Source organism: Nelumbo nucifera, chromosome 6 (genome assembly GCF_055504915.1).
Source record: "Nelumbo nucifera cultivar China Antique chromosome 6, China Antique-T2T, whole genome shotgun sequence".
NCBI lineage: Eukaryota > Viridiplantae > Streptophyta > Magnoliopsida > Proteales > Nelumbonaceae > Nelumbo > Nelumbo nucifera.
In genome coordinates this window covers 18366469-18393732 of record NC_142654.1, presented here as the reverse complement: position 1 = coordinate 18393732, position 27264 = coordinate 18366469, and the positions used below count along the sequence as shown (strand labels likewise).

Genomic DNA, 27264 nt, shown 5'->3' with positions numbered 1-27264 from the left:
CATTTGTCCCTCAAAATATAAATTAAAAAAAATAAGGTGGTCTGCCTTCTTCTCAATTCCTCTCATCTCATCTCATCTCATCCCATCCAATCCTTTTCTTTAAGCTTATTCCTTGCTAGTCTCGCCCTGCCTTTGGCTATTTAGCTAATGTGTCATCATCAATTCATCACTCCCCACTTACACACTTAATTAGTTTGGAGTTTGGAGCCTTTTAGAGTCTTAGACCTTCCCTTTCACATTACACAATAGACATATATAGTCCCCTCAATATTATAATTCTCATCCTGTTATGTGGTCGTTAGCAGTTGGCCCTTCTCCTCGGGAGGGATTAAGTTGTCCAGTATATCCTCTCATAACATACATAACGAACATTTTATGTGGATATGTGTCGTGGGTCCTCCCCTATATACAACCTCCACCTCATATAAACCAGATTTTTTGTTTATAAGTAACCAACCATTCTCATCAGCTGGGACTGGGAATAGTTTCAATGGTTGAAATGAGCATGAGCATCTCATAACTGATAACACACGTAAACTAAAATATTTTACATTAAATGGAATACTGGATTGGACAATTAATGGATGAGCGGGGGGCTCATCCCTCATCAATAGTGAATAGAGGTATGTATATGGTCCACATACCACACAATTAACATGGTCCATATATACATCATCCATGAATCAAGACGAAAATGATGTAGAGCAAGAAATGAAAACCCGGGACTTTCTCGGAATGTACCTCACAGACCTCTTTCAGAGTTTAGACTTAAAAGCAACTGAGATTTGCTGGTTGAATGCCATCATCCCCATCATCACCATCCCCCCATTAATATTTCAAACTTAATATTATTAGAAAGCTTCTTCAGTGTGCCAAGCAGGGAGCTTCAATTCCCTACGCAATCCAGTCCATTCCTGCCTTCCATACACATACACGCAAGTACCCTGTCACCAAATCCAAGCCGTCCATCAGATATGGATCCCACAGAAACCACACCTTCAATGTTCAATCCCTCCTACGTACGTGGCGGAAATATATGGGTTAGTGTAAGGAAGTTTCCTATTTGACCCCATTACAAAATTCCTTACCCTTTGCAATTTAGCTTGTATGTACACCTTTGTTTTCAATATTCTATATATGATTGTAATAATAATAATAATAATAATTTATCAATAAAATAAATTAGATGCTAATTTATAATATTTTTTTGGAAGAGGAAAATAAAATGGCTTGAAAAATAACTTCTAATATATGACATAATATAATACTTTATTACATTATTAACTTCTATTGGGATTTGAACTAAAGACCTTTCTAAAAATCTAAAACTCAGATCAGATTGTTAATTTAGTGAGCTTCTCTAATGGTGTGTTGTTTGTACAGGTAGTTTTTCTACGTTTTCCTTTCCCTACCATTTCTTTCAAACTAAAGACAGCCCAGATGAACCTGAAATTGTTTGACCCCAAGATTTGTTAGAAACTAGAAACTAAATTAGACACACCAATGAAAAGCAAAAGTCAGTGCCCTGTAACCCTGAGGATCAAATTTACAAGAGAGAGAGAGAGAGGCAATAGAACCCATTATATTACGAGGACTTTCAACCTCTACCATCTCTATCTGAAATCCCTCCTCGTAACTTTTGGTTGGAACCTCTTTTAATTTGTGTTTTCCTATATTGAAGCCACCAAAGAAGGGTTGTGATGAAGGGTGATTTTGCCCGATCTAGCGAAAAGGGGACACGTGAACACGATCTAATCAAGAGATGATAATTCAGCCTGGCAAGTTTAGTTCGTAATAATTGAGCTCAGATATTCAGTCACCTTGGCATAAGGCTCACCTCGGCTTCGAGGCACCTCGGTATTCAATCCAATTCGAAACTAAAAGACCGAAGTACCAGCTTGGGACCAATAACTTGAATCGCCACGTAATTGACTCCCGTGTAATCAACTCCAGAGGTCTCTCCAACGGATCCCGAATCTCTCGAGATCACGATGAGTTAACAGATCCCGACTTTTCTGAGATTACGATGAGGACTCATCTTGACTCCGCCGGAGTCGGAAGTGGAACGATAAGCCTTACCTGTATACTGTTCTTTGGAAAGCGGAACGAACTCTATCCCCACACCCCGGATATCGCGGAGCTCTTTCGTGAGCTCCACGACTACTTCATTATATAAAGGCACCAACCCCAATGGTGCAAGGTACGCGTGATTTTTCTACTCTCTAGCTCTCTAGCTCTCTAAGCTCTCAAAGCTTTTCAGCTCGCATCAGTTTACTGACTTAAGGATCGGAGCGACCTCGCCATTTAGCTACCCTGGGTTCTCTTATCCTTTCTTGCAGATTCACCTAGCTCGCCGCCCGACTAGAAGCTAGATCATCCTCCAGCAGGGAGTAGTCAGATCGCGCTACATCAATTGGCGCCGTCTGTGGGAACTCGATCAAAAAGTCATCCTCCAGCAGGGAGTAGCGAGATGAACGTCTCCGGGGGGCAACCTCAACTTTCTTCAGTGTGCATTGGCCAATTCACCATCCAGCTTACTACGGCTGGAGTCCCAACACTGACCATGCCACAAAACACCAAACAGGTGAACGCCCCACTTCACCCAATGGTGGGCGCAACCATTTCTGAGCCATCTGTCATTCCCCCCGGAGTTGGACAGTCCCAGTTCGATGACTTGGTGCAATGTGCGGGGCCATTCAGGTCCAAATGCAGCAGGTCCATCAATTTCAACAATACCAGCAGTACGTATTCTACCAGCAGTTCCCCCCATTGCTGTAGAGCCAACAACCGGATCCACCTCGGCACCCAGGGGCCCAGCAGAACCAAAACCGACCTTGCGTGAACCAGTACACCACTCGATCTCCCCACTGAGGCGAAGAGACTTCCCAAGTCCCAGTTCCTCCTAGAAGTCAAGTCTCACATCGCGTGTGGAGAGACAGTCAGATCACTCCACCAACTTCACAAGGGAACCTCGGAAACAGGTCCGGGGATACCCAACCTAACAGGACTAATCTTCCTCGGCGTTCACAGCAAGATGGGTCGCTTGCAGGTAACCGGTTTGGGGTTCTGGGTGTGAACTCAAAGCATGGCCTCTCTGTCCATGATAGCCAGCCCCAGAATCCCCCGAGGAACCAGGTGTTACCTTGTGGCAGAACAATACCAGAGCATACCGAGGTTAGCAGCACCATTGCCGAGCCGATAAAGAAGCATCAACGGAGGCACTGCAAGGCACGCCGAACTTCAGCCCAGAACAACCAGCTCGTGAGACCAAACCAACAAGAACAGACTAAAGGTAAGGAGGAGGCGAGCTTGGTAGCCACAAAGGCCGCTCCTCCCCTACTTTCCAGGTCGTCTCCCCTGTCTCCTGACCTCTTGGCGACCTCGATGCCCAAAGATTTCAAGATGCCTCCCCTGGACAAATATGAGGGATCTTTTGATCCTAATGATCATGTGGACTCCTTCCAGTCCCAGATGCACCTAGCTAAGGCTGACGAGTCTTGCATGTGTGTGGCTTTCTCCACCACTTTCAAGGGGGTAGTTCGGACGTAGTACCGGAACCTCGCACTGGGATTGATTAAGAGCTGGGCACAGTTCACAGAGTTATTTACCTTGCACTTCATCACCAGCAAGAAGTGCCCGAGGTCGTAGGAGAGTCTCCTCAATGTAGTTCAGAGAGAAGGGCATTACGACGAGGCTACTACTTGCCCACGATGAAGGTAGACACACTCGAGCTCGTTAAGAAGTTCGATAAGTGTCAGAGGCACGCTAACATCCACCACCGACCTACTGCCGATCTGAAATACCTCACTAGCCCGTGGCCCTTCTCATAGTGGGGAATCAACATACTTGGTCCATTCCCGCCAATGACAGGACAGAGGAAGTTTCTGGTCGTAGTAGTAAACTATTTTACAAAGTGGGTGGAAGCTGAACCTCTAGCAACAATCACAACCCGCAACATACAAAACTTCTTTTGGAAGAACATAGTGTGTCGTTTCGGGCTACCTCGGGTACTTATCTTCGACAACGGGAAGTAGTTTGAGGATATAAAATTTCAGAATTGGTGTGCTGAAATGGGAATTCAGCAAAACTTCACCTCGGTGGCACACCCCCAGGCGAACGGGCAAGCGAAAGTCACCAACAGAGCCATACTTCGCGGACTGAAAAGTCGCTTAGCTCGAGCCAAAGGATTGTGGATAGAAGAACTACCTAGTGTACTCTATGCCTACCGGACTACCATCAAGACTGCCACAGGTGAGACTCCCTTTAATCTCACTTATGGCAAAGAAGCGGTGATCCCAACAGAGATCGAGGTGCCTACACTACGCTTGGAGACCTACGACGAAGAGATGAATGATGACGAGCTCCGTACTAACCTAGACCTGGTGGAAGAAGTATGAGGCCTGGCATACATCTGGACTGCAGCTTACCAACAGAGAGTAGTTCAGTACTATAACGCCCGGGTCAAGAAGCGACACTTTTGCGTCGGCGAGCTGGTTCTTTGGAAGGTTATGGTACCTGAGCCCGGTGTCGGTAAGCTCGGACCAAATTGGGAAGGTCCATACCGAGTAAGATGGGTATATGGGGAAGGTATGTACAAGCTCGAGACTCTAGAAGGGAAGCAAGTACCTCGATCGTGGAACATCGACAACCTAAGAAGATATTACTTGTGATCACCGAACTGGAGAGAGGACTGCGAGTCGCACCCAGGGGCCCAAGGGCCATGATGCCGAGCTGACATAAGACCTCGGCACTACGATAAGTCCTAGGCGCCCCTTCGGCATGGGAAAATAAGTCATAGTCGCCTCTTCGGCAAAGGCAAATCGGTTTTCATGCCCAAGGCATAGATAGCTCGGGTACAAACCCTATGACGTATAGCCCACCTCAGCATATAACAACACGTTGATCCCATTTGAGGTCAGTTTTGACGGCTCGACACTAAGGGATAACCAACACCTAAGCGAGTAACCCGTGTGCAGACAGGTCAGGTATATACCCTACAATGTCTGCCCACCTTGGCGTACAATAATGTAAAGTTACCCCTACTCGGAGTCCAGCTCGTCAGCTCGACAGTTGGGGGTAACCAACACTTAGAAAAAATCTACTTCAGTTATCCCTACTCGTAGTCCAGCTCGTTAGCTTGATAGTTTGGGGCAACCAACACTGAAATTTTTGCTCCTATGTGGTTTAGTTCGCTAGTTCGGGAGTTGTTCACACTTAGAATGTTTTTGCACAAAGATAGTCAAAATGCTTATATTTCATTGATGTAAAGTTTGAGTACAAAAAAAAAGAGAGAAACTTCCACTATGAAACGAACTCGGAGGTTCGAGGTATACATCATATAGGATCGAGAAGAGGCTTCTAATCATCTCGGGGCTCCTCACCCTTGTCGGAGGCTTCGGTAGGACGATCTATCTCCATGCGGCTCTCACCAGCACCGATCTCCTCAACGTCATCGAACAGGTTGATGTCGCATTCTGCCTCGGATTCCATATCTTCAGCAACTTCGGTGGCCGTTTCCTTTGTGATCCTCAAGGTAGTTATGGCACTAAGATCGAGCTGGGGGAACCCACATCGGGTCAGCCACCTACTAAGATTGAAGCCTTTGTGGTAGCTCGTCGTCCCCACCTCGACCATCTCCCTCCGGTACTCCGCCGAAGTGTTGTACTCCTCGATGGCCTTAACCTTGGCCTCCTCCACTGCTTGAAGAAGTATCTCAATCCACTCCTTTACATGAGCCTCGAGGTTCTCCACCTCCCTCTTCAGCACTGCCTCCTGCTCTGCAAGCTCCTTCTCGGGCATCAACAGCGTAATCAGCTCTTTCTTAGCCCACGCGTCCTTCTTCAGTTGGTTATTATCATTGCGGGCTAAGTTTAGCTCAGTATGGGCCTTGTGGGAAGACTCCTCGGTTGCGAGGGCCCGCTTCAAGTTCACCTCGGACTGATAAGCCAAGGCATGGATGGTGGAGTTCACCTGCCAAGAGAAGAAAACAAGTGTCAGTGCATGAAAAGCTAAATACAAGATCGAAGAAGATAAGTCAGAAAACTTACCACCATGCAGTGGGTAGCCGCTCGGGCTCCGAGTTGAGCAACCGGCAGTTCAGCCTAGCTAGCAACCTCCTCGGCATACATTGCGCTTTTTCTCTTGAGGAGGCCGTATTTCGGAGTCAGAATGCTCCGAGCTGCGTCATTGCAGCCTGAAGAAGTGGCAGATGCAGGGGCGGGCTCTGAAGACGTTGCCTCCTCAGGCATGTGGGGTAGGGAGAGCTTGTCAGATTCCTCCTCGACCAAGTCTATCACAGGAGGTTGCTCGGCGATTCATGGTTGCTCGGGCTCTAGAATGGCAACCGGCAGGGACTCAACACGAGCCCTTTTTGAAGCTCGCTTCTTCTTCCCCTTCTTCATGCTCCCGAAGAGTTCAGTCGCGGGGATGCCCATGATAACTGCAACAAAAACGAACTATCAGAAACATTACTGAAATAAAACAAAGGAAATACAACAAACAACGACCTACCAGGACTCAGACCGGCCTGCACGAGCTTCTCCTCAGTCACAATGTCTACGAACTTTAAGCCAAGCTCCACCCAAGATCTAAGCGTCTCCCTTGTCTTCAGGTCCAACTGGACACCGGGGTCCTGGATGGCTGCCCGCCAATGGGTTGGAAAAGGCCACCCCTTAGTGTTACGGACCACAAAATAATGCCTTTTCCAAGCCAGGACCTTGTTTGGGAGCTCGTGCAAGAGTTTGAAGCCCGGACGTGGTGACAAGTAGTAAGTTCGCCTGTGCTCGGGCAGAACACAGGACGAGTTATTTTTAATGGAAATAAAAGAAGAAAAGATTTCAAGGTTGAGAGGAAGGTTGTAGTCGTGGAAAAGGGAGATGGTTCCTACTACATTACGGATGGAGTTCGGGTGCAACTGATCTATGGTTATGTTGAACAACTTGATGACTTCGACTATCATGGGGTGAAGTGGAAGTCGAAGACCAGCAACGAGCTGTTCCTCGAAGATCACGATCTCGTCGTGACCGTGCTCCCAAGGGAAATTACCTAAAGGGATACTGTACACAAGGTTATTGGGAAGTTTGTATTGGGCTACTAGGGATAAGAGCCCGTCCGCCGTCATCGTCGATGGGCCAAAGTTATCTAGCACCCGACCTCGATGCGAGGTGGAAGCCAGGTCCCCGGGGTGAGTCCACCTTGGGAGGACCGCGAACCGCATCCTGACTCGAAGTAACTTCCTTAGCAGGACGAAGACCTATACGACCTGAGCTACCTCGGCTCCAGCGGATTCACCGCTCCCGTATAAAAGGCTATTGAAACTAAAGCTAGACATAATGGAACACGCGGAATCGAAAAAGAGAGCTAAGGGAGACTCACCAAAAGAGAGACCGAACTGAAGAAAGGAAGATGACCTTGGGAAGACGCCGAACTGAAGGACTCGAGCGCGACCTCAGAATGTGAATTATCGGACTTGTGGCGAAGAAAATGAGTTCCTTGCCCCTATTTATAGCCATTGTATCCGGGAATCAACAGTCGAGATCGTTATGATCCAACGACTCCTAGGAAAACCGGTTGCACAACCCCCGAGGTTGAAATCGGTTTAGCGCCCGTTATGACGTCCGGGGAGTTTATAAAACAGCTTTATGTCCGCGCGTACACCTGATGCGACCTAGGTTGTTCTTGGTTGAGCCAAGCAGCCGAGATGGTCCGACTAATGATTTGTCCGTCGAACCGCCTAGACCTCGTGCCAAATCCACCTGGACTTGTCATGAACTCCCGACACCGGGTTGAGACCCCTGGCTCGGGGAGTGGGGGGTAATTGATGAAGGGTGATATGGCCCGACCTAGAAAAAAGGGGACACGTGGACACGACCTGACCAAGAGATGACAACTCAGACTGACAAGTTTAGTTCGCAACAATTGAGATCGGATATTCAGTCACCTCGGCATAAGGCTCACTTCGGCTTCGAGGCACCTCGGTATTCAATCCAATTCAGTCTCTAAGCTCTCAAAGCTTTTCAACTCGCGTCAGTTTACTGACTTAAGCAGCGGAGCGACCTCGCCGGGTTAGTCACCCTGAATTCTCTGATCCTTTCTTACAGATTCACGTAACTCGCCACCCGACTGGAAGACAGATCATCCTCCAGCAAAGAAAAATCAAATCGCGCTACATCAATTTGTGTTTCTAAAATCCAGGATGCCACCAAGATGGTTGGCGAAGTCATCACTATCAACATTACATTGGAATTAACCCCATATGCATCCTCAAATTAAACACCCTTTAATTTCTTCTGTCAAACCATCTACTCTAACATGGGGTACTGATTTTCCAGCTCAAGAAGAGCTTCCGTTCATCCTCTTCCTCCACCAAATGAAGCTTAAACACAAACTTTTCCTCATTTGAACATCTTGAGCCACTCTTTGCTCCACACTAAAAGGGTCAGCATGAGTAGCCGATTCATCCCCTCTAGCTAGGTAGATTCCACCTCGGTACACTTGTCCCTATGGATATTATTACCATCCCCCAATTAGAATCACTGGTTATTTCAATACCACGTACCCTACAAACATCACAAGAAGAAGCAGAAATCCAAAGACAAACTTGCTTTCTCACTCTCTTTTCGTATTACAGAAGTAAACTCTTTATTGTACACACGTTTGCAAAACACTGTTTGACATGCCACCTTATAAACACCACGCTATATCTAAAGGAGCTTCAAGTTGTAGTCTATGGTCTTCTCTGCTTTGTCCCTTTTTGGACCCAAAGTCTCCTTCGTTCTTTCCCAAATTGAGACCAGAGAGACCACCAATTGGGACTGAGAGACTTGCAAAGACAAAGTAGGAGAAACCTGGGCCGAAGGCCCACCTGAAGGAAGAGAAATTGGCGGCCATGGAAATCCACAACAGCTGGGCTCATGAGTGCTCGTCTACTCCAAATTCAAATTTCGAAAAAATTGAGCGTTTGTTGGGCCAATTGTCACTGGACCCTCCGGAGCTGGTGTCTCAATTGCTTGTGGTTGTGGACTATCAAGTTTATAAACACTCAGGCCAGCACAGTTATTCTTGTGTTTAAGTATTTTAAAAGCTGGCTGCGAGGTTGAACCGTTTTCCCTTCTCGGGTCAATGGATCACCTCTAGATCAACAGCTCAACCTATAATGCTATTAATACAAAATAAAAAAAAAGAAATAATACAAAAATCAGATAATCCACTGAACTGTTCAGACTATTGGATTGTGACCCGACTGACAAGGAAACAAAGGTTGAAAACACAGTTTTTGGACTTTCAGTAATATTTTAAAGATATTAATCAGAGTTGAGTTATGGGCAGAAATCACTTCATCAGGTTAGAGAAGAGTCAAATAATTCAACTTGAGCCACAGAGGCTATTGCCGTGTATTCAAACAGTTGATACAACGTGATGTATCCATTATTCCACTTTGACTTTGGAGTCACCGCTACGACTATAGAAAATCATGCTTGGGGTTTTGGGAGTGCCAAGCTATATGTATGGAGAACCTGTTTGTATTTGCTAAAGAATTATATCGTAATAAGGTGTGTACGTTACTATTCTATATCACTCTAATTTGGATGAGTTCGACTATGATACAGAAAAGATATGATATTTAAAAAACTTCTGACAGTCAATTGGAATCATAAATGTGGTAGCCAATTAAGTGTTATTTATCAAAATTCATGGGTGGGGTTTGATTGGTCAAAACTTCTATTGGATGAGGTTAGTTATGATCAGTCTATCTCTAGCAAGGTTCAAAGTATTGATATGTATCAACTCGTATCAGCTGATACGTATCGTTCCGGGACCCCTCTGATACGCCCCAACAGTGAGTGTATTAGGGGTCTGGCCGGTTCAGGGGGGGGAGGAGCCCTAAACTGGCCCCCTCCACCCCCTGAGCTGGTTGCGAAAAAAAATAAAAAAATGCATAAAAAACTGTATCGATTCGCCCAATATGCCCATACCGACATATCGATATTTTGAACCTTGATCTCTAGTACTAGTTTTGCTCTATTTATAACTGTTAGGAAAAGGGGTCACTGAAACTTGGAGGAGAAGCTCTGAGGCGTGTCTGAAGATACTGTCTTTAGAACATTTTTTTGCCCCCACTCAGTTTCACTGAATTTGTTGTTGGGTTACAGGCAAATCCGTTCCCAAGATACAACAGAACCTTGGGTGAGAATCTGTAACCAACAAAGTTGAAGAGTCTCCAAAAAAACCTTCTGTGAAACAATAGCAAACTGGATTGAGAACGAGAAAGAGAGAGAGAGAGAGAGAGAGAGAGAGAGAGAGAGAGAGAGAGAGAGGGACAAAGTGATTTTCGAAACTGTGCTAAGAAAAGGCTCCTTGAACAGTGTCACAATTTCAAAAGGTAATTAACAATTAATGACTGTTACCGAGCAAAGTGCACTTATAAAGCACCTCATAGCGTCGCACACACACGCGCATGCACATTGCGCAATAACAAGCCTCTATACTCTCTTCTTTATATCTAAGGAGTGTAAATAGGTTGTTATTAAAAACCCAAAACTATTCTTGTAATTTTTCAAGAATATCTAAGGAGTGTAAATAAGTTAAAAACTGATTTTAATAAGAGAAAAAGTATTTTTCAAAACATATGTGCAGATGTATTTTTTCATGTAATTGACCATTCCAACAATAGCTTTTGTAATCTACCATTAAATTAAAAAAAGTCTCTTAATTCTTTAGTTTTACAGTATTTGGGGAGCATTTGGTCATCATATTTGGAAGGTAATCAGTTCAGTTGGCTTGTAATTTGCACAAATTCTCTTATTAACTTTTGGTAGATCAAAAAACTATATTAAACCACAGTGAAAAGGCAATTGTTCATTCAGTACATCAGCGACCAACCAACGATTCAGGATGAACCTGCAACTATGTAACTTCTGATACGAGGTTCTTAGTGTAATTAACTTCCCTATGAAAATGTTTTTTTTTAGATAAGAAAAGGACTTGATTCATATTTCTACACAGTTAAAAAAATTATCCAACAAGCTATAGCTAGCATGGCCAAAGCAAATAGAGTAGCAACAGAGTTTTAATAGCATTGATCAGGAGTCCTGCACAAGAACTGAACTCCATCCCTGATCACGAGCGAAAAAGAAGAGGTGACTATATAGACTTTAGTTCAGCTACAATAGCTCCATTTTGTAAAGAATAAATTCCCCCTGTTTGACAAAACATCAGCTCCATATGAAAACCAGATTTCCAAAAACAAAAAATCAAACTCCATCTAAATTTAGGCATTGGAATTTTCCCCATTAATCCCTTATGAAAACCAGATTTTCAAAAAAAAAAAAAAATCAAACTCTGCCCCCTCTACCCCTCCCTCTTAATTAACACATCCAAGAGATTTTTTATCTTCCTGTAGCCTGGCATTCCTCCACAAGAAAAATGCACAAATTCTCATAGAGGCAATGTTGGATATCAATTGGACATCCTACTCAAACCAATATCACTCCTACTCAAACCCTTGTCCAAACACATGCATGCTTTTGTGTAGGAAATCAATTGGACTGCACTTGGTCCAATCCCATCCGGTCCAGTATGAGTGTATTATAGATGGACCAGGCCCAATACTTTGTATCATTAAGTCTGGACTTTTCCAATTCAATGTCTTATTGGTCCGTCCAATCTGTTCAAATTGACATCTTAGAAATGCGAATGAATTCCGTTTTCGCACTTGGTTCACTTCACTAGAAGATGGAATTATGTTGACCATATCATGTGTAAGATTTGTTTTGGTATCACAGCTTGATTTCACTTCTCTTTTTATGGATCCCAGCCAGCCAGACCCAAGTTCAATGATGAATTTTATTGAGGCTGCCCGTCTGCCGAAAGCACTCCAGAGTCCAGACCAAACTAAAGTCCATTAATTCAGCTCCAAAGGCCTAACTTCTTGGTCCGTTGATACATTAACGTTATCCGGTTTCCACCCACAGGGAGATCCAGTTTCCACTTTCAGCCCAGAGACAGAGTGGCCTGTCTCAATTTATTAGGCTTTCTTTAACTAAAAACTGGAATTTTCGCCATTATACGGAATGACCCACATGCAATTCTAGATGCCCCAAATTATACGAAACATTGGCAAACGTAAAGTGGAAGAGCTTCAGAACTCGAAAGCCTCACAATTCAATGTGAACGACACTATCATCAAATCCGAAACTAACCCAGGAATAGAGATAGAGATAGATACTCATGTCAAACTCCGAACATATATATATATTGACACCACAATGAAAACAATTCTAACAATAAATAAATATTGAGCATACAAGGAGGAGATGACCAAAACAAAATGTTGCAACAAAACAATCACATGGCAAGAATTCATCTTTCCTGCTCTGCCACAGATGGTGATAAGTAACCAACCATCCCTTTATGGTCATGGACCCAGACGGTAAGACCCATCACTCATAAAGTGACCTTCCAAGTATAATGCGGCATTCTGGGGATGGAGCCCATCCAAAACAACAAATTGCATATCTTCCGAAGGTTTCCAATGCCGCTTCCTCTGGTTTATGAACCAGTTATTTATTTGTTTCTGGTCTAAACCAGTTGATTCTGCCAAGGCCACCTTCTCCGTCTCCTGTGTCAGCCACATTTTCACAAATATTTATCCTTCACCAGATAAAGAAAAAGGGTAAACTACTTCTACTTATTACTTCCCACTCCATCTCTGGAACCATGGCATACATGTAATGTAAGTGGAGGGTTGGAATAAATAAGCCCTAAATTATAATGGGTAGGAGTAAGTTAATAGGTAAACCCAAGGGGCTATAACCAAAAGAAGGTACGAAGATGTACTGGTACATTAATAAATTTTATTGGAAAAACTTCCCTAATTTGTTCAATCATGGGAACCCGGTAGACCACCACAATTACTCCAGGCATGTGAAGGAATCGAGACCATCCTCATTCACATATGAAACAGTGTAGGCTGGCCATGTGCTTACTACTGCTCAGAGTATGGGTGAGTCCAAAGACCAGAACTTGCATTGGAGTTTTCAGTGAATACACAAACATTAAAAAGTTTTATTCAGGGAAATATGGTTTTAACTCTTTCAAGTTTATGTTTATCACATTATTAAGGATGGAGAGAGGAGTTTGGTGTCCTTTTATTTCCCAACATAAGCTACTATGTGGTGGAATATTCCTGGGTCATTTAGAGTCCTTCCCCATCATGACCCATCATACCTGTCCCCCATTTTTTTTTTTTGATGTCTAACATATTTTCCTTGAAAGAAATTAACTTAGGCAACTCTTACATAATCACATTACAAAATACTGACAATGCAATTCTAGAGCATAGACAGTTACTTACTGATGGATATGGCCATTTGTAGTGTAGCTCCCACCAATTGAGTAGCTTCTGTCTGGCTTCTTTTGGCAGTTTCCCTTTCTTCTTTTTCTTGGAAAGCTCATGCCTGAGGCTACTTAAGTAGCCACTATACTTCCTCAATAAGTGACTTTTAAGTTCTCTCTCTTCAGCACGTGGGTCGACCTCTGGGAGTTCCATTTCACCTCCACTATTGCCTTGATCCTCTTCAGAGGAACCAACTTCTTCAAACTTATCTGCATTTGTCAAGTTGAACAGTATGCATATATAAATCATAATAACAGAGCAAAACCCAGGTAGATAAACATCTTTAAACCAAGTCAAAAGCATCAAGTCGAATGGATCTCCAACAAAAAAAAAAAAAAACTATTCTGAGCACCTGAATTTACCAGTTATGTTGTATTCTAGCAGTAAACAAATTACTCCCTATTTATCAGAATACAAAATTTGGTTACAGGTTTGCCAAATAAATTTACCTAGAAAGAATTGAAGAAAAAGGACATTTTAAAATTTAAACACATCAGCATTAATGCAAAGGGAATTATACAATCAGGTAATTGTAAGATTAACACATAAGAAAGTAATCTTGTATGACAAAAGCCTACAAGGGGGCAATCCAAAATAAAACCTAGACCAACAACCCCAAGCTCCAAAAGAAGCTATACAATCAAAACATGAAGCTTGCACCTCAAAACAACCCAGCCTAGCCACCAGCACATTACCAACTAATGCGACACCCTCTAGAGGCGAACCCTAAATCCAGTCTCCCAGGAACAAAAAACACCTCAGCATGAGACTATACCAAATCCAAACCACAAAATGTCATCTCAGCACCTCTACCATAGCCCTCCTTTTAGATCTCTTGGGCCCTGCTTGGAACACACCATCCACATACAGATCCATTAGTTTCTTTAGTTTCCGACTCTTGGGGAGCCTGCTGAATCTGAAGCTTTCTTCAGCTTTAGTAACAGAGACACATTCCCATCTTGCTCCTCTAGATCCTGATGTGACATCGTAGAAGCTCTTATTGTGAGACTCTTGTTCTATGCTTTGAAATATCTCCCCAGCATGTTCTTTACCTCCTAAGAAAAACAGACCCAAAATTTTCCCTGTTTGAATATCCTCGTTCACTTGAAGCCCAATAGGATCAGGCTCCAACTCTGTCCCTTGCCCCTCCAATGAATATCATTGCTCCATCATTTGATATTTAACTGTAGCAAATGCAAGAAGTACTCCTTCTTCCTCCACCATCAACCCTAGGTTATAAGGCACCTGAGGCATCTGCACTGCGCTCTTGATCTAGCAGTAACGTCCCAAGTAGAGACACTATCCTCTACCCACCACAATCCCCCTCTTCAACATGAAACCTTCCTTCTTACGAATTATCTTTGAATGAAGAAGACTTTTCAAGTTGTCTATCAATATATGGTAGGTATCTGGATGCAAACTTTCCTTGGTGTGACGATTGCCTTGATGCTATCCCAGTCATTGGACAAAGGCATAACTGTCAGGGCTTGGGCCATTGTCCCACCAGGAACAAACAATGCAAGCAGTGTTTACAACCTAAGGCTGGGAAACTATTATGCTCCACTTTATTGGTCTGGTAAACTATAACTAGCTTCTGGTACACACCAAAAACCAGTACTGCACTCAAAATCCAACCTAAGGCTGACCAGACCCTTAACTCAATAGGGTTAGGACAATGCAAGTTTACAACTTAAACCGACCCAATGACATCCCTAAATGCAATCATTAAACCACCTTCACTTCAAAAAGAAAAACAGTTTATAAGGTAAAAAGGTCCTAGAACCTCACCATAAATCCCACGCTGCCTTCACCCTAGCTACAGCCCAAAATCAAATTGAAAATGATCAAGGAATGATTTCCTTTCAACTATTCCATAGCTGTAAGAAAAAGACCACAAATGGAGAAATAGATCCTACAAATTGACTCATTATCCCCAAAAAACATATGAATAACAAATTTCAACTATTCCGGTGCTGTAAAACAAAGACCACAAATGAAGAAATAGATCCTACCAATTGACTTATTAGCCCCAAAAAACATATGAATAACAAATCTCAACTACTCCATAGCTGTAAGACAGACCACGAATGGAGAATAGATACTACCAATTGTGGTGATCATTTTCAGCCTGGCCTGGAGAGCCTAGACCCACAACTTTTCTGGCTGGCCCAAGTCTGATCTAATGCCACATATTTACATAATATTATTTATACATATATGAATATTATAATCTGATGCATATAATGCATGTATAACATTTCATATTATATGAACGTATAAAATTTTATATGAATTTAATATTTTATACAAAAAATTCATAAGCCGAGCCTCACACCCAGCTCAACCTGGGCTTATGCTTCAGGCCTGAGACATGATAACTAGAAGGGATCCCAAATTTTAGACTAAGATTGGATAAACTCATTATTCACAAAGAACCCCAAAGTGATTAGTGACCCCAATCAATGTTTTAATAAACTACCCAAAAATGGAATCGTTTTGGTCACTGGTTTTCGAGTCAACGGTCTAACTGTTGGTTTGAATAGACGGTTCGTTTTGATAGAAAATTTCAAAAAATAAAAAATAATAATTAAAAAATAAAAAAAATGGTCAAAAACCGTTGAACGGGTCGACGGTTCAACCGCCCGGGTCAACACTTTGTTGACTTTTTCAACGATTTTTTACCAGATTCCGGGTTTATGCAAAAACGAAACCGATTGCCTGGATGGTTCCCAGGCCGAACGATCCGACCGTCCGAATCAACGGCAGTTCGAAAACACTGGCCCAAATTTTACAGAAACCTCAGTTACTGGTGGGAAAGCAGGTTTTAGAGGCAGTCTCTCAATTTTCAGACTAGCAATCAACTCGCTATTCACCCAGGTTCTGCAAAAACCTTGAACAACCAAGGGCACCATGAGCAGAGTGACATGATTTGTAATTTTTCACCATATAGTTTTTCAAGTGATATCCACTTTATATAAACCGCCATTGATTTGGACGGTCGGACCGTTCGGCCTAGGAACTATTCAGGCAATCGGTTCCGTTTTTGCATAAACTCAGAATCTGGTAAAAAACCGTTGAAAAAGTCAATAAAACGTTGACCCGGGTGGTTGAACTATTGAACCGTCGACCCGTTCAACAGTTTTTGACCATTTTTTTATTTTATTTTTTAAATTTTCCTGTCAGAACGAACCATCCGTTCAAACCGGATGGTCGGACCATTGACCTGAAAACCGATGACCAAAACGGTTCCGTTTCCGGGTCATTTTTTAAAACATCGCCAAGGATTAAAAATAAAAGGTATAATTTTGCCCATTTCTTTCATTATTTACACATATTTAAGCTTCTGCAGAAGGGAAATGAATAGTAGGATAGGCGGGTGACTCGGGCCAAAAATGAGATTTACCAATTTGAAGCTGATTGCTACAATCCAGAAGGATGACCAAATAATCACCAATAATTCATCCACCAGTCACATGCAATTCATGCCACTTCACTTTACTATCCAACATATGAAAAGGAGATTAAAGAGAAGAAGATAACCAAATAATTCGACCAAGTTCATTCAAACAGACAGGAAAATTGTTGCACCGGTTTATGTAAGAGAAACCTTAAATGGCAATCAAGAAGTTCATTTGGAGCAACCCACAGACCAATATGCAAATAAGGCAAGGACCGAAACTAATTCAAAGGCCAAACCAGAAATGCCCCCATAAATCCCCAACTCAGGCTCAACTGCTTTAATTACACAACAAAGGACTTCATCTTGGGAACGGAAAGAAGGATATGCAAAATTTTCTCGGGTGGATTGATGATGTACAAAAAAAGTGTTACAACAGAGAGATATGGGTGGGAGGGGAGATTATCGTAGGTCAGGTCAATCTTATAAAGATAGTTCAAATAATGTTTTAGAAACATTAATTGTAATTCTTTGCATCTTTAATTATTGATCAAGAAAACCTATGGACAAAATTACCGTGGCCACCGGTACAATGGGAGTAAAATTAATTTGGGGCAAAAAAAATGTTGTGGTTATGGGTAAATACTGCAACATATCTCAGGAGTTGTATTTTCTTCCTTTGGTACAATCATTTAATTTTGATCTTGTGTCATTTCACAAAATTCAGCCTTTTCATTTATGTTTAGATCATGCCTTGAATACCAAACAACTTACATGAGTTCTAAATAGAAATGAATACCATTTTGGACTTAAGATAAAAGCTTTTGTGTTTTTTATTGTTGGTCAAGGAAGTGGTCCTTTGTACATCTATACATGCCTATATCAATTGTAACTATAGTGTGTTTTCTTTATTTATTTATTTTTTCTTGAGGTTCTTTGTTGCTCTTGGAAGATAAACGTGTTTGTCTTCCTATTGTAAATCTTCTTTTGATGAGTTAATGAAAGTATTATTGATCAAAAAAAAAAAAGATACTAAGCATTCCCATTAAAATGCTTGTATTTTGTGCTTTGTTACATCTATACATGCCTATATCAATTGTAACTATAGTGTGTTTTCTTTATTTATTTTTTTCTTCTTGAGGTTCTTTGTTGCTCTTGGAAGATAAACGTGTTTGTCTTCCTATTGTAAATCTTCTTTTGATGAGTTAATGAAAGTATTATTGATCAAAAAAAAAAAGATACTAAGCATTCCCATTAAAATGCTTGTATTTTGTGCTTTGTTACATTTTATTCTCTTTCTCTATTTTTGCATTGCCATCAATCCTCAAATTCGACTTACAGACAAATAAATCGCATCAAAGCCCAGATTTATTACTAGGTTTCATTTACATTTTAGATCAGTTGTTCAGGGAGGTGGTCTGTCATGCAACTGTTGAAAATAATGGCCAGGAATGATTGAAAATAATGCATGTTTAAATTGGGGAAATTTGTTGTTGCTCATGAACAATACTTGTGTTTTTTATCTTGTCCTTTTCTATGATTTTCTCTTATTTTTTAGTGCAACCAATCTGTATAACTGTAACACTACAAATCAATTTAAGAAATAAAATGAACTGATTATTTCAAATTGCTAACTTTCTTGTAATGCTGAAGTTCTAGACCTGATAATGAACAATTTAAGAAATATGGCCTTCAAAGCTATCATGACCCCCAAGCTTTGACCAAACTAATATGGGAAATGACACATAAATAAAATCATTTAGGCCACATTCATTTTTCGGTAAGTTATTTATCCGGGTAAATGTACTTACCCAGGTAAATGCTTTCTACGAAAGAGTTATCCAGGTAAGTGCATTTACCCATGTATTTTTATTTTCCATGTAAAAGAAATATGGCCTTCAAAGCTATCATGACCCCCAAGCTTTGACCAAACTAATTTGGGAAATGACACATAAATAAAATCATTTAGGCCCCATTCACTTTTTGGTAAGTTATTTATCCGGGTAAATGTACTTACCTAGGTAAGTGTTTTCTATGAAAGAGTTATCCAGGTAAATGCATTTACCCATGTTTTTTTTATTTCCCATGTAAATAAGGCAATGGCCACTTTAGCCATAAAAATCCATTATTACAAGGGCCATCTTTGTCCCATTCATTGGCAACTTTCCCCAAAGATGGGAAAATTATTTACCCACATAGGAGATGGGTATCACTTACCTACCCAAGAAAATAAACTTTCCCTGTTCCCTACATAAATCTGAAAAAAGAACATGAGATTCTTGGTCAATTGGAATCAAAATCCCATTGACCAAATTCCCCCCCCCCCCTCGAAACCTAGAAAAAGAACGCTCCCTTCAATGCAAAAGCAACTACTGATCAAGCATGGACTGATGAGTAGGAGTAGGGGTGGAAATTCGTGTTCTTGTATCTTATTGAAATAGGGGTATTTGGATATATGGGTCAACATGAGCACAACATGATTAATTAATCGTGTCAAATTTTCAAACATGAACATGGCCTATTTATTGCACAAGTAACTTGACACTACACATGTAACTTAATTTAATGCAATTAACCTATTTAAATTAAAAAAAAATAGATATAAATAATTAAATAAAAATTCATTCATTCATTAATTACCTAAACAATACCATCCTTACCAACCATAATAATATTCATCCAAATACACATACATGATCTAATACTTGAAACTTCCGGTCATAAAGTCGACCTGAAAATGACATATTTATTAATCGTAGGATTTTAACATGAACTTGATTAAGGTAAATCCATACCCAGTAAATTCGTGTCGTGTTCAAGTTGTGTTCACATGTTGGATTAAGGTAAATCCATATGTGTCAATCAATGATACATATGCATGCTCAATGACCACAAAGCGGAAGAAATGAAACACCATTAAATCAGCCAACGAAAAACCAGTAGAGCAAAACAAATTCAGAACTCCTTACTAGTAAAAAGTCGAACTTCAATAAAGTGTCAAGTTTTGCTTAGTGAGAAGAATCGAGGTTTTTTTAGAAGAAACGAGGTATCCTATCACCAAAAATTAAAACGAAAGCAAGAGATAATATTAAAACGGCCTCTCCTTGTTATTTACTTGTGTAGGGTTGAATTGGTAACTGTATCAAAATGTAGAAACCCAAGGTAGATTAGCTAAATGCACCACTGTATCATAATCTAGTTCTAGCATTTTGAGAAGTACGTCCCCGAGCACACAATAAACATATATTACTTGCACTGCATATATATATATATATATAAACAACTATTCAAATATTAAGAAATGGACAATAACCACGGCAACATTCTCTCTATTGGGAAGAAAAAGAGATTAAGAATATATTAGCATGATTAATTATAAAATAATAAATAAGAAAGAAAGAGAGAATTTAATCTGGAAAGAATCCTGACATTGTCGTACCAGTTACACGGAGCAAGCACTGATATGAACAGCATCCGATGTTCTTCGTTTATAATAATCTAAAAGCAAACTAATTTAAAAAACACAAGAAACAACAACTCGGGAAATGACGACAATCATGATGCCACCCTTCTCGATGTATAAACTATCCCTCTAACTATAGATAGACAGTTGCACATACTCAAGAATATATAATATATATATAGAGGGAGAGAGAGAGAGATGAACAAGAAAGTGAGAAGACTCAGCACCGAACAGCTAATCTATTACTAATAGAGATGAATGTTTGCTTTCGCACTATTTTCAAGGAACAGAAACGAACGAAATCACTTATTAGTTATTACCCCCGTCACCAGCTCTAGCTCTCTCTCGCTCTCGCTCTCGCTCTCTCTCTCTCTCCGTAGGTCACAAGGAGAATGAGTATCTTCAGTTGAGTTCCAATGGGGTCACACAGAGTTCTTTTTCTCCAATTACCAACTCATTACACACGCAAACACATTTATAATTTAATCAAACTTTCCTCGCTGGATACGGGGGGTGGTAACGAGAAAAATACAGACGCAATGACTGGTCTACACTCTGCAGCTCGCAGGACCGTATCCGTACGCTTCCCTCCAATTTGCAGTATACATGACCTTGGGTTGGGGTAATCAAGCCAACACCCAATGGCAACACTTTGCATCTCAAAAACTCAAACATATTTCCTTTCCACGTTAAACAATGCCGATGTTGGGACTCGGGACACTCTCTCTCCCTCTCTCTAATGGGTTTCTTTTGGCTTCTTCAATCTTGACTTGGACGTGTTTGGTTTAATGGGATGGGGAAGAAAAAGACTGGGAGAGTACCTGCAGAGAAGATCCGTACGGGCCCATGACTTAGCGTGTTAAGCTGGGCTTCGATCCTTCGCATGAACTCCATCGCTTCTTGTAAAGGTCTGGTTAGCTCCTCTCGATATTTTACTAGTATATCGTAGTAAGCTTCCTATCATTTCGAATCAGAATTTTAAAGAAATAAATGAGCAAATTTTTCATAACCCAGAAACCAAAAACTTATATCTTGAACCCAATAGATTACATCAACTACAAAGAAGAGAAGAAGATGATGATAAAGAAGAACAAAGAAACTACTTCAATCATGCGTTTTTCATTATATTAAACATTATAACATACCATGAATTGATCTAGCTCAGGATCTGTAGAAACATCTCTGCAAGTGATTGGAAATCGCTGCCGCGTCTCCAAGTCCCGGCGAAAGGCCGCGAGCCGGGCAACTACTTCAGGTGGAGCTCCGACCTGTTTTTGCATTATAACAACAAGAGAGAGATTAATGAAAGAAAGCCCACATCTTTAAAATGAAGTTCTTCTCTTTTGCAATTCGCCCCACTTGTATGTACCTTCTGGCATTCCATGTAAGCTTCCAAAAGGTCGGAATACTGAGGGTGGGCGATGATCTTAGCCTTAATGACATCAACCTCGCTTGAGCTCCCATTCCCTCGTTGTTCTTGTTGATGATGCTGTACGGTTTGCTGTCCTCCTCTAACTAAAGGGTACCGAAATTCTTGAATTTGTTGGGAGGAGCTTGCTTCGGTCTTGACGATAGGTGGTGCTTCAGAGGGATAACACTCACCTGATTCAGGATGAAAGGAGTTGACTGGAACCTGGATCTGCTGATTACGATTGACATTAGACCCACTGCTTGTTCTTCCATAGAGAGAGGAATTGGGTGCAAGAACCGGAGAGGTATATACAAAACTTCCCCTTGTACTGTTGTGGTTCAGCTGATTATAACCCTCCATTTCTCAACCAACCCAGTCGAACAAAACGAGAGACCGAAACCCTAAGCAAATAAAGGATGAAAAAAAAAAAAAGAAAGAACGAAAAGGAGAAAAGGAAAATAGGGAAGGAATAGTGGGAAACTTCGTACAGACGGCTAGTTTTCTTCCACCGGCAAAAACCACAACCCAAAACCATGAAACAATAGCACGGACATCTGGGTTTCCATTTTCAGGTGGGATCGAAGGGTTTCCAGCAGCATTACCGATCCAAACTCCATAGCCGTAAATTCCTCCTTCCCTCTTCCGGGCCTTCTCCTTGAAAGAGAAATCAGCACTTCAGCGGTATGGATGAAATATCCTCATCTCATGGTGGTGGCGTTGCACCGGGGAATCGTCATGGTAGTCACAACGCATGGTATAAGCACATCGATCGGGTGGTTGATCTCTCATATGTGGAAGATGCTGAGGGAGGGGTCGGCCGGTGACAGGCAACGGCTCCGTGTCTGGGTGGGTGACGAGACGTTGTTAGAAGGAAAACTTTTATTGTTTTTTATTGTTTTTTTAAAAAAGCAAGGGCGAAAAACAACAAGATCAATAACGATAGGTTTCAGATGGGAGACTTTTTTTCCTTTTCACCCCCTCTTTTTTACGGATGCTTTTAGTTTTAACCTTCTTTCCCCAAATTGCACCGCCTCTGTAAAGGCCTCAAGCTTGTGAGATGAGACCTCAAGGCATTTTTTCTTTTCCCCCCTCTTTCACGGAGCCTTTTAGTTTTCACCTTCTTTCTTTCCCCTACTTCACCAGCCCTCTCTCTCCATTTACTACTGTATGCCTTTAGAAGGCGATGATGGGGGAAAACTGTTTCAGCGATTTGATGAATCCAAAAAGGTTTGGAGTTTTGACCACTGGATTGGGGTGGAAATAGAAAAGAAGGGTTCATACCAAAAAATAAAATAGAGAGGGGAATTATTCATGACCCCACATATGACCTAATCCATTTGTAACCTTTGATATGCTACATTGGTTTGGATCATGCATATATATTGAATGAACCCCATTCAGAATTCCATTGGAGTTTTTGACAACAAACTGCTGCTAATATTAAAAAAAATTAAAATTAAATATAAAATTTCACCTTGATTACGTACATGACATGTATGGCTAGGTGATCCATGCATGTGTCCAGCTATGCAAAATGGTTTATACACGTGCTCCTCTTGACTATTTTCAAAAGGGTTGTTCTTTTAATTTATTTTTTTATAAGTAAAAGGGAGGCCGGATCTGCTCCTTACACAGGGCATCTCACTTGCGCCTTACAGGCACATCTTATCATGCATTAGTAATAATTTCCATATTTATAAATTATTATTCATCAGAGATGTTTCCAATACACGTTGGATGTTCTTATAAGGTACCCAGTGTGAGGAGCAAATCCCGTTCCCGTATAAGGCCAAAAAGTTACTAAAACTAAAAAAAAATTGAGACTTCAAATGGGGTTCATCCATTCCAGGAGTGTGACAAATAAATAGTCAAAACAAACGGCAGAATTTATATTCTAAAACAAATCTTAATTTTACAAATAGTTTCAAAAGAACTCATTTGATTTGATTTCCCATTGTTAGAAAATAAAAACCTATATTGAGATTCATCTAACAGTTTCACAATTTAATCAATTAATTTGGTGTTCAATCCTCATCATCTCCGTTGCGTTAAGATTCAAGTATTCGTTTGGCCAGCCTTGAATAAGAGACCTACTAGTTTGGCCTCAAGTTCAATCCTTTAGGCTCAAGATTCATTACATGATTGCATAGCCCCTTACACAACGGGGGTAGCCCATCCCCAAACCTATACACCCCCAACCCTGGTGCAAGTGGAATTTGATCTCAAATCTCTGCTACAATCAGCAAATACCATGCCAACCAGTTGATTGACACCTTGCTACAGCCAACCATTTTTAAGCTCCGAACTAGTTTACCGAGTTTAAGATTCATCCATCGTCTAGGGAGGTTGTATATTACATATTCAACATTGATCCTACTAAAACAAAATAGCTGGTGACTTCCAATATCTCTGATGATGTAAACCTATATTTTCAGCCAGTGGCTATTGGGTCCTTGTTACTCCAACCTATAAGGACCCATCCTCTTAATTAATTAACTTTTTAAGTTTGTTTTTTCAACTCCTAAGTATACACGGGTTGGAGGAAGGCAAATTTCATGCAACCATATTCAGATGAACACATACTCACTCCCAACATGGTTGTACACTTTTATTCGCCCGCTTCTTCATTTTTGTATAAAAATCCTTAATTTTCAGGCCTAAACTACTTAATCTTTAAATCCTAACCCTAAATCTTAAATTTTAGCTGAAAATTGAATTTATCGGATACAATTCCTAGATCTGAATTTGTTCAAAAGTCCTTTTCAGAAGGCTAATATATAAAAGATGGATACGCCAAAGAGGGTTGGATATTTCCGAGAGAGAGAATTGATAATTAATGATTTGTTTTATCTGATAAAAAGTCTTGGTTTATTAGGAGGCCAAATTTAAAAGCCATGGCACTTGGATTAAGGAGCAAAGAGAAAAAGCTCTACTCATGATTAAGCCAAGACTATCATCTTTATCTTTAATAATAATGAGGATACAAATACTACAACTCGTTGAAGATATGGGCTATGGCTTCATCTAATTAGGCAATTACCACTCTCACCCCACACATATTGGCCTGTGGGATTAGAATTTTAAGGGCCTTAGTATTTTTTATTTTCTTTTAATAAATAAACTATGTTAAGATTCACAAAGAAAAAGAAATATACTCTATTACAGGCGCCATCCATAGATAATGAACATCAAAAGTTAATTCAGTCTCCACTAAAACTTTATACTTCTATTTATATAGCAAAATTAAGTAGGCCCAACTTTTGCGATTATCTGTGTTGTTTGTTGTAGGACTGTCAACGGTTCAAGTCAACGTTTTTGAACGGCTGTTGATTCGGACGGTTGGACCGTTCGGCCTGGGAACAGTCCAGGCAATCGGTTCCGTTTTACCCTAAATTTGGAATATAGTAAAAAATCGTTGAAAAAGTCAACAAACTGTTGACCCGGGCAGTCAAACTGTCGATCCGTTCTATGGTTTTTGACCATTTTTTATTTTTTAACTATTTATTAATTTTGCTGTCAAAATGGGCCGTCCGTTCGAAACGGACGCTCGAACCGCTGACCCAAAAACCAGTGGCCAGAATGGTTCCAATTCCAGGTCATTTTTTAAAACGTTGGTTCAAGTCTGGTTCGTGACAGGCTAAAACCGTTTTGAATCGACTGCCAAAACCGATAATGCCGTAACTGAATTAACTCAACCAATCAGAATAATTGGGTCTAACCTGATTGGACCCGATTAAATAAAAACTCACACTTGAGATGCTAAGACCTGTAGTTTTTGATAAAATATTCTATATTAATAAAAATTTATATTAATTAATTAATATTACTAGTGAATACTGCAGAAAAAAGAACTTACTTGATGCTAGTTTGATAAGAAATGAACATTTTGTTCAATAGCTTGATATCAGAATATCAGTAGGATATTTGTCAAAAAAAAAACCCTGGTATACTTATATAATCTTGCTAAAAATCAATTTGTAAACAGCCTCCAATATATAATTTCAGTTTAACCTTACTAAAAACAAAATAATAGCAATTAAAGTGAAGCTAATGGGAAAAAACTAAGCAAACCTGCATATATCGACTGATCTTGAAATCAGATTGCCTCTTTATTCAAGAATTGAAATATCCAGCAATTAAGCAAGAGCCCACTTACTAGCCGTCCATTTATCTGATACTCTCAGTCCCAGGTTCACATGGGTGGAATTTAAACTATGATAAGCTTTTTTTCTTCTACCCCATCTGCTCTATTTCTTTGCCCATGGTAAAGCTTGGTGTGTAGGAGACGGTGGGGACTGAGAATCGGTGAGACGTAGAGACGGTGATGAGAAACTTTCTCAGAGAAAGAGAAAGTGATGAGTAGAACTTTAGAAGTTAAAGCCTCAAGCAGAAAAAACAAAACAAAGGGTAAAGGCCTAAAGGTTTTGAGCTCGAGGGTTTTAGGTGTTAAAAGTAAAATTACAATTTAGGCATACCTATAACTCTAAAACATATATATATAATCGGTTCGGGGTAGTCAAAGCCAGTCTCGAACCGATGTTAATCGGGACACAAAATAAAACCAAAACCGACCCGTCATAATGAATCATAGAACCAGAACCGATAAATATGGTTCGGGTCTATCGAGTAGACCCAACCCGTTGACAACCCTAGTTTGTTGTAGTCTGAGGCCCTTGTGCTCCTCTCTCCCCATAAGCCTAGCCTGAAGAGCGAGAAGCCCAAAGATGTCCTTATTATAGACCTAGCTACCTAGGGAAGTGTTTGGAACCAATGCCGTTTTCTGGGAGGCATTTTTTCATACCAGTCTTGAATCGATGTTAATCGGGACATATAAAATAAAACCAGACCCGACCCATTGGAATGAATCATGGAACCAGAACCGATAAAAATGGTTCAGGTCTATCAGGTAGATCGAACCCATTGACAACCCTAGTTTGTTGCAGTCTGAGGCCCCTGTGCTCCTCTCAACCCATAAGCTTAGGCTCAAGAGCGAGAAGCCCAAAGATGTCCTTATTATAGACCTAGCTACCTAGGGCATGTTTGGAACCAATGCTATTTTCTGAGAGGCATTTTTTCATAAAACGGTGTTGTATAGGCATGCCAATCTTCTGAGAAAATGTTTTTTCAGTTTTAATATTTGGTACCATTGTTGTTGCTGTCAATAGGGGCTTTTTAATACCATGCAAGGGTGGAGCCAAGTATATTGGTGGGGGGTCCTTCCCCCTCCCCCCCCCCCCCCCCCCCCAAACTTTTTTTTTTAAACCAATATTTATATATGGTTACTAAGTGGAGGCTTAGTCAAAAACGTAATAATGTGGGTCCTTGGTCCCTCCAAAACTTGAAGTAAAATGTAAATGATCACTCGCTAACGCTCTTCCAATTCCCAAAATTAAAAAAAATATTTATTTTTTCTTTAAAAAATCAGTAATAGACCCAAACCTTTTCAGGCCATTTTCCCCAAATCCTACTTCTTCTATTCTCTATCTCATTTTCTTGTTTAATTTGGCTCCCTCAGAAGAAAATTCTCGGCTCTGCCACTAATACTATGTTAGCATATTGTTGCTAGTAATAGTAGACAATAAATAAATAAATAAATA

General features: G+C 40.8%; 1 protein-coding gene across 1 annotated transcript; it reads right to left on the bottom strand.

Moving 5' to 3' along the window:
- Positions 1 to 12221: 12221 nt before the first annotated feature.
- Positions 12222 to 22519, bottom strand: LOC104591217 (homeobox protein knotted-1-like 2). Its single transcript, XM_010250003.3, has 5 exons — positions 21626 to 22519; positions 21402 to 21524; positions 21078 to 21213; positions 13355 to 13605; positions 12222 to 12619 (listed from the first exon to the last, which is right to left on the bottom strand). Exons 1-5 carry the CDS (start codon positions 22025 to 22027, stop codon positions 12416 to 12418), a joined length of 1116 nt encoding a protein of 371 aa, XP_010248305.1. The 5' UTR covers positions 22028 to 22519; the 3' UTR covers positions 12222 to 12415.
- Between the last annotated feature and the right edge of the window lie 4745 nt (positions 22520 to 27264).

Excerpts from the sequence above, each read along its gene's own strand:
- LOC104591217 (XM_010250003.3), bottom strand. The coding sequence starts at position 22,027 with ATGGAGGGTTATAATCAGCTGAACCACAACAGTACAAGGGGAAGTTTT. Across the intron at positions 21,525-21,625 it reads CTTACATGGAATGCCAGAAG|GTCGGAGCTCCACCTGAAGT; the intron begins GTACATACAAGT and ends ATGCAAAAACAG. Across the intron at positions 12,620-13,354 it reads ACAAATGGCCATATCCATCA|GAGACGGAGAAGGTGGCCTT; the intron begins GTAAGTAACTGT and ends TGGCTGACACAG.